General features: G+C 39.0%; 2 protein-coding genes across 2 annotated transcripts; one reads left to right on the top strand and one right to left on the bottom strand.

Moving 5' to 3' along the window:
* Positions 1-221: 221 nt before the first annotated feature.
* Positions 222-3020, top strand: CCM_08242 (uncharacterized protein; the record flags this gene model as incomplete). Its single annotated transcript, XM_006673380.1, has 7 exons — positions 222-978; positions 1148-1365; positions 1392-1796; positions 1857-2134; positions 2211-2615; positions 2699-2798; positions 2898-3020. The coding sequence occupies 7 exons, from the start codon at positions 222-224 to the stop codon at positions 3018-3020; spliced, it is 2286 nt and encodes a 761-aa protein (XP_006673443.1).
* A 666-nt stretch (positions 3021-3686) lies between these two features.
* On the bottom strand, positions 3687-4958 carry CCM_08241 (uncharacterized protein; the record flags this gene model as incomplete). Its single annotated transcript, XM_006673379.1, has 5 exons — positions 3687-4145; positions 4239-4459; positions 4496-4599; positions 4660-4784; positions 4854-4958. The coding sequence occupies 5 exons, from the start codon at positions 4956-4958 to the stop codon at positions 3687-3689; spliced, it is 1014 nt and encodes a 337-aa protein (XP_006673442.1).
* Positions 4959-8651: the final 3693 nt, after the last annotated feature.

Genomic DNA, 8651 nt, shown 5'->3' with positions numbered 1-8651 from the left:
GATTTCTTTTTAATTAGAATTATTTATAAAATTTAGGTTTGGTTTTTAAGGTCCCTATAGGCGCTGTTTGCCCTTTTTAGGGATTTCCTATGGCGTTAAATAGCAATAAATAAATAAATAAATAAATAAATAAGGATGCGCTTGTGTCGGGCGAGATTTGGTGGGGCACGTATGAACATCCGCACTACAAGAAGCGTGCGCCTGCCCTGGGACATGTGAGAATGGACGGGCCGGACGATCCTGATCAGCAACAGGATGCGGCAGGCATGAATGGTGATGAACCACCTCCAGATGATACTTCTGGTAACACTCCTCCAGCGGCATCCCCTACCGATGACACGGCTGGTGATGAGTTACCTTCTGAGGAACCTGCTGGGGATCAGCCTTCAGCAACCACTCCTGTAGGTGACTCACCCGCCAGGCCAGAGCCTACTGCTGTTACTCCTGCTCATCCCACGGAGGACGATCCCGACGGCAACCATGACGGCGAGGATGACGATGGTATTGATGAGTATCTAGCCATGGCGCTGAAGCGCCAATCTATGGTAAATATCAAGGAAAATACGATGGCATTGGAGGATTTCTTCATTGGACTCGACTTTGACGATAGTGATATGCAAAACTCTGCACCGGCAGAGGATGACCTGCCGTTTATCTACGAGGATGGCATTGTGCCAACTGAGGAGAACCCCAATGACGACCCCAACAGCGGCGATCCTGTTTTTGACCCCCCGATGCCAACCCCGTCAACAGTAGCCCCTCTCAGGAAGGAGACAAACTGTCCCGGCGAAAGACTGCGGCTCGGAATGCCGTCTCGCGGCTCGGAATGCCGTCTCGCGGCTCGGAATGCCGTCTCGCGGCTCGGAATGCCGTCTCGCGGCTCGGAATGCCGTCTCGCGGCTCGGAATGCCGTCTCGCGGCTCGGAATGCCGTCTCGCGGCTCGGAATGCCGTCTCGCGGCAACGGCGCAGCCAGCATGTGGACTCACATTCGTCTCGCACGGACCTTTCCATCCATTTACAGGAACGCTTTGTCGAGTCCCTCGTCAACGGCATCAAAGCCTTTATTAAAGTAAGTTTTGAAAAATCGGATTGCTTTTACTCCATTTCCAAATACCTTTGGCTCGGGCTAACCAACATGCCTATAGTCTGTCGTGTCCTTTTCCAATCCTTTGCCAAAGTCGTTGCCGTCATTGAGTCAGTAATTGTCGAAATCGCCATCATCAGTGGAAAGCTGATTGCAGCTGCGTTTGGCGTCCCCTTTAGCCACTTCTACCATAATGATTTTAAATTTGACTATCAACCAAAATTTTCCTCGACCAACAAGCCACCCAATATTTTCAACGTCGACAATGGCGGAGCTGGCGTAATGGTGCCTTTTACAACGTGCAGTGCGCGAAATGTGGCATTCACGCTGATTTTTCCGTCGACGGTGTGCTTGCCTTTAGTATCAAGGCTGGTGTCACCAAGGGCAGTGTGTCTTTAGTCAACAAGAAGGCCTTCACTATCGATGCTCAGTTTGGCATCCAGGTGGAATTACAGGCTGAAAAGTCGATTGACTTGGTTAAAAAGCAGCTGGGTAGCCTGCCACTCAGCCCACTCACGATCCCGGGCATCATCCTGCTTGGGCCGGAGGTTACAGTCAGCGCGGAGCTGGAGCTGACTCTGAACGGCCTGGCGAACTTGCTCATCGGTGGGAGTCTGTCAGTTTCCGAGGGTCGAGCGGTTATGGATGCTGTCAATTCGACACGAAACGAGCTTACCGGTCTCAAAGCAGAATTTACGCCAGTCGCCAAGGTAAGAAACTATCTGTGCCATCATATATATCCATTGTCCATGCATTCTGATACGTAATAGCTGAATGGCACTATCACTGCGTCGATGCAGCTCGGCCTTCCCATTGCCCTCGAGGTGGGCCTTGATATTCTGAACGGCAAGTGGAAGAAGTCTGTCGGGCTGGTGGAAAAGCCCAGCGACGCTTCTGCCACCGTGGCCAAGAATGTGGATAAGGCATGCAGTAATGGAGTCGAGATTCGCGTCGGGGTGAAGAATCAACTTTACCTTTCCGTACTCGATTACTACGAGGTTCCCATTCGGAACGACATCATCTATGAGCGCGGCTTGGTCTGCATCAGGTATATTTGATCCTCCAAAAACAATCGGAATGCTACTCTTGGTCATTGTTTTCGCTTACATAAGTTCTCGTTATAGTTCTAAAGGTTTTAATTTCCAGGATGTTGGAGCCGGGACGGCGTTCAACCAGGCCATCGCGGGATCGCCAGGTCGTAAGGATCAGATCGCAGACAGCCAGCCCGAGTTTAGAAACGTCTCTCAGAGCCTGACTCCAAAGGTTGGCAATACTGGTTATCGCGTCATCGTGGACCATGGCCAGACGTCAATTGTCGTGGCCGGCAAGGATGGCGGCGTCTACCTCGTCGCAAGTGATGAAAGGTACGACCTTAGCGCGCCTTGGGGAACGCTTGATCTCAACTCCAACCTGGTCAACCTCGACGTCTTTGGGCGAATCATGTCAGTCAATCTCTTTTTCGCATTTCTTGGCCTGGCGGATGTGCAGCTTGTCGATCCGAAATTCGTCCCTGAAGACAACAAAGTAGCGTAAGTTTATCTTTATTCCATCCTAACTACTGTAGGTTATGTGTTTGCTTTCCTTTGGCTAACGAAGTTTAAAAATGATAAAGGAGCCTGAACATGGTCAAGGAGGATAGCTCTGAAGAATATCAGGGTTATGCCATCGTCGTCGGGGAGCAAGAGAAGAAGCAGGACAAAGGCCATCTCGTCGTGCGTTACCCGACGTTTTGCAGAACACCAAGTGGTACCCGACTGTTTGCGACACAGTGGATAATGAACGACAAGGGCCAATGACTGACAAATGACAAGAAGCCGGCCGGCAACCAGAAACGCCAAGATGCCTTTAAGAGGCTTCTTACAAGCGAAAAAATCGGTGTCGTTGACCCTTCCAAGGACTGTCGAACCGTCCGCCTGACCTCAAAGCCTTCTTGAGTTGGAAAGACTGCTAGCCGCGGATTATAATCTCAATATTCGACAAATTTATTCATTTTATACGAACGGAGAGAAATTTTGTCGGGCCCCATCCACTGCATATCATTCCAGGGACCTGGGGTTGCTCAAGTTTGGCTTATCTATTTTATTTTAATTCAGTATTTTTGGATGGTTTGTTCGCTCTGTGATATCATTGCTTCCGTTGCCAAGTATAAAGCACTCCGCTTAAAATAAATAAAATTTTCATAACTCTGTTCTTAATCTTTTTAAAAGAAAGACTATATATATTAATACTCCTCTCAGGTGCTAGTGTGACGAGTTGCTAGTAAGTTGATTCAACTATCTAGTTCCTATGCTGTTTACTATCAAGATGAAGAGGAAAGAAAGTGAATCAACTATATGAGAGCATAACAACACTTTTATAGCTCCGAGCCAATGGAAGGTTCTAGAAGCTCGGCGGCACAGCCGCCGCGCAAGCGGCTTGCCCTTTACAATACTGTCGGACGACTCTGCCCCCTTTGGCGCTGCAACAACTGACGAGTCACTGTTTCCTCCCGGATGTTGTAAACAGCCGATTCAACTGGATGCTACAAAGAAGTGGCTCCCCGAAGACCTCATTCGCGAATTTGAGAGAAAGCAGCTAGAGTTTACCACACCGAACCGAACCTATTGTTCCAACATGCTGTGCTCTTCATAGCAAGGCTTGAAAGGCTTGACTAATCTGGATGAGATACATTCTCTGTTCATAAATGGTGTTTCGGGGCAAACCAAGCTTCTCGAGGCGTTTCTGGCTTCCGGCAGATAACTTAGTGATGTCGATAAGACTTGGCAGCTCAGAAGAAATCTGCCCACGAGCACTTTACTCAGCCGGCCCCTCAGGGATTTAATGCCCACGTTCTGTAATGAAAGGCCCGCCCAGGCACCAGAGGACAGAAGCTGCAGCTCGGCGGCATCGCGCTGCTCAAAGGCCCACACTTCCAGGTCCGCCTCCGTGCCCCGGTTCCTCAAGACGTGCCAGCCCAGGCGGAACTCGACGTCTTGATTCCGTGCCAGGGAGATGAAGTCGCGCTCGCTTCCAGATCCCGGGATCAGAGCATCTGGTTTCGTGATGACGCCCAGGGCCCGCTATCCCCCAGGGTCGGCCTTGCTCGCGAGTTTGCTTTGCCCATGGCCGTTTAGTCATGGCTGGCACCCTCGTTAGGCCTAGAACTCCGGCACTGAATGAATCGGTGCGAGTCCAATAAGTGTTTCGGACTGCGGACCCGCCCCGCTGTTGTGGTAAATTATGGATTTATAGATGGTCTCCCACGAAATTCCATTACTGCGGGCCTTGCGCATTTCGACCTGGTTATTCACCCTCTTTCTATCTGTTTTTCCGTTTCTCTTTTGGCAGCATCTTGGCACGGCAAGAATCCTCACTCCGGCGTATTGTAGCGGATCTACTGAAAATAGTAGGCCGGCGTTGGCGTACGCACCTCCGTCATCGTCCATTTCGAGAATGTTTATCTGCAACACCTCTGGATCCGCATCATCCTCACGCACAAGATGGTCGAATGTCACTCCGTAATAGTCGATATGCCTGGCAAGAGCCACTAAAAGTTAACAAAACGTCTTTACGTGGTCAACTTGTGTGGCTTACCTTAACGGTACCGGCCGCCTGATCCAGCCCAGATACTCGTCTCGGACAACTAAATCGGTGTCCAGAACAGGGGCTTTACCGTAGAGCGTACGATAAGTTAAGTCTGCAAGCTCTGGCCCGGCTGGCTGGGGAAACTCTGGTGGGCAATCTTCTGTTTGCCAAGATATTCCCGGAAGGAGCTTCCCGATACTTACGGTTGGCCCCTCGATGTTGATTCGAAGTGGCTTTTGTATCGGAGGTAAATGATGCGGGTGGGCAGGCGTCAAGACGCACGGCGGTATGGAAAGTTGGTGAGGCATTGCGGAATGATATAATGGTTGAGTTTGAGTAGGCTGTATGTAACTGCCGATTGAGGGGTTGGGGTTCCATAAGCGGCACACGTGACGTCGCTGCCTAATTTAGGCCATTGGTAGGTAGATAACGTGTTGTGATTTAAGTGGAGATCACGGTGCGCACAATCAGCTAGAGACCCACTTATAGCAGAAAGCTAGAAAGGGATAGCGGTACGCAGATAAAGGAGTTAGGTTTAGAGAAACTAATCCTAATTACTAACAGAATTAGGTAATAAAAAGATACGCTAAAGGAGTATAATTAGGCTAATTAGCTAGGCTAGAAAATAGGTATAAAAAGAGAGGAATTTCCCCTCCTAGTTAAAAAAGAATAAGGTAAAAATAGCTATAAGTTCTAATATATATTATTCTTTAACTCTACTATATAAAAATTACTTTTAGTTATAACTAGTTATTTAATATCTATATTAGCCTACTTATATAATTTATAAGAGTTATAAGCCTAGAAAGTAAATAATAAAAGATACTTCTTATTACTTAAAACTTCTATTTTACTTATAAACTTATTTAAAATATATAAAAATATTCTTAATCTCTTTTTCTCCTTTTTTTAATATATTAACTTAAGAAATAATAACTACTTTAGCCTATTCTAGCCTTAAGCTTAAGGAATTAAAGTAATAGTATAAGTAGGAACTCTACCTTAAAGCCTATATATTCTTAAAGTAAGTCTAGGGTTATATAGACTTAAACTAGCCTTACTTTAATAGTAATTTATACCTAAAGCCTTATAGGTTTACTTAGCTTTAATATAAGGATAAATACCTAACTATTAACTATATAGACCTAAAAATTGCTTATAAAGAGGTAATAGATTTCTAAAAAGAAATAATAACTATAGCTAAAAAGAGGTAAGAGAATATTAATCTAGTCTAAGTCTAGGTTAGTACTACTATAAACTTTAAGCTTTTTCTAAGAGCTTAAAGAATAATTAAAATAAAGGTAGTAAAACTAGGAGCTATTTATAATTAATATACTCTTAAGGATATTCTAAAGGAATTAAAGGTTATTATTACTCTAAATCCTAAAAAAGTAAGGTAAGAGGTAAGAAGAGAGTATAGGTAAATTATAACTATTAGAAAGATAGTATTAAATAGACTAAGTTAGATCTAGATATAGGAAAAAGTATACTAAATAGTACTACTTTACTAAATTCTTAATATAAAAGGATTAATAGCTATTATTAATTTCTTAGATATAATTAAAGAGAAAATAATACCTAAATAGGCTATATCCCTAAAAAGGGATTTTATTAATATAGGCACTTTACTAGGGAATAATTTAATATTAAATTAGACTTTATAAACTACTATAGATATATTTAAAGAAAATATAGAGGAATTAAAGTATAAAAAGTTAACTAAGAATACTTTCCCTATATTAAATAATAAACAAGGGAAGAAATCTAAAAAGTAAGGATATAACTACCTTTATTAGAAGAAAGATTAGACTTACTTATAGAAGCTAGAGGAATACTATGTTATTTAAAAGGTATACCTAGGTTCTTCTAAACTAGATATAAATATAAATAAATTCTAAGTAAAGAAAATTAAGGAAATTATAAATAAACCTAAATAGGCTACCCTTAAAGTATCTATAAGTAAAGGAAAGTAGCTATAGAAGGAATATAATATATATATTCTATCTAAAAGTACTCTTAAACCTATAAAGAATATATTCTCTACTATCTATAGAAACTACTACCTATATTATAAAAGTATACTTTTAGATAATTATAGCTTATACTATATTATAAATAATAAAAGCCTCCTTAAGCTAGATTCCTATAAGGAGTTATAAAATATCTTAGTTAGGGCTAGAGATTACTAATCTACTATTATTAGTATAGGAATAAGAATTATAAAATACATCTTAACTACCCCTAATAGGCTAAGAATTAACCTTTATCTAATAAATATCTATTATATTCTTAACTTCTATATAAATTTAATCTTAACTAGTATCCTAAAAGCTAAAACTAGGCTCTAGATTAATAGCTATAATAATACTTTAAAGGAAGGTATACCTAAGAATAATCACTATATAGCTTAACTATATAAGAAGGATAATATTCTATTCTTTAAATATAAACTAATCTAATAACTAAAGGAGCTAGTATCTTAGAAAATAGTCTTAAGTACCCTTAGATATAGTCCTAATTATATATTAAAAGGAATATCCCTCCTTAGAAAGGGGGATAGTTATTTATAGTATTTATAATTAGGATACCTTAGAAAAGAATTACTTAAGGCTTTAATCTAAGAATTAACTAGTAACTAAATTACTAAAATATAATATCTAGATTATAAGGTATATAGTACTACTTTAGTAAAAAACATTATTAATAGGGAAACTAGTAATATATCTACTACTTAACCTTTTAAAAGAATTAGGTAGGATTTATAGGAATACCCCTTAAGTTATAATAGAATAAGCTTTCTTTTTATAATATAAGATAAATATACTAGTTTAATCTATTCTATTCTAACTACTTTTAAAAATACTAAGACCCTTTTCCTTATAATTAAGAACTTTATAATATAGATTAAGAGGCAATTTAACCTTAAAGTCCTTATTATAAGATATAATAATAAAAAGGCTATAATCTATAAAGATACTCCTATAAAGTATTAAAAATAGGTAAAGAAATTAGGAATTAAGATTAAAGCTATACTAGTATATATCTATAAGCTAAATAGGTTAAATAAGAGGTCTAGAAGGATAGTTATTAAGAAAACACTTATCTTAATAATATCTTTAAGACTACCTATAGCCTTATAGTCTAAAGTAGTAAAAATAGCTACCTTCCTACTTAGAAATAGCCTAAAGAAAGTATATAGATATAAATCACTATTATAAAAAATAAATTTATAGTTTAAAGAGAGTAGATAAGGTACTAAGTATATAATTAGTAAAAAGATTAGTATAAAAGGGTAGTATATATATAGATACTAAGTATACCCTTTTAATTAAGAATAAGAAAAAGGAGTTAATAAAAGGAACTTTAAAGTATACCTTAGAGGATATATTAGTTATTTAGTTAGTTATATAGTATTAAACCTATACTAAATATAGATACCTTAACTTAACTATATTATTATAATAAAGAATATTAAATTTAATAAAAATATATTCTATTCTTTAGAAATAGAGGATAAGGATAGGATTACTAAGTTAGAACTAAAGGAGGAGATAGAGTCCCTAATAGAAGTAGAAAGTTAAAATCTAACTATAGAATTTAGACTTAAATATTTTCTCCTAATAACTTTATAAAACACTATCCTTAACCTAAATCCTTAAAATAAGTTATAAGATTTAAGTAGATCTAGATAAAGTAATTATAAGATATAAGATACTATAATATTTAATAGATATACTATATAAACTTAAGAAGTAGACCTAAGTAATATTAGAACTTTAGAAAGTAATATACTATCTTTAATATTAGAGGTAAAAACTAAAAATAATAATAATATAGGGATAGTAATAAGTAATAGGATAGATAATATACTCTTACTTAAGGACATATTAGAACTATCTAAGGATATAAGCTAAAAAAAAGATATTAATAATTTAGCCTTAGGGGTAAGAGAAGATAACTAAATATATATATATTTATTTAGCCTTTAAATAAGACTAGAA

The sequence above is a fragment of the Cordyceps militaris genome (assembly GCF_000225605.1).
Source record: "Cordyceps militaris CM01 unplaced genomic scaffold CCM_S00006, whole genome shotgun sequence".
In the NCBI taxonomy this organism is placed as follows: Eukaryota; Fungi; Ascomycota; class Sordariomycetes; order Hypocreales; family Cordycipitaceae; genus Cordyceps; species Cordyceps militaris.
Note: the sequence above shows the minus strand (reverse complement) of the source record. Positions and strands in the feature narration are given on the sequence as shown.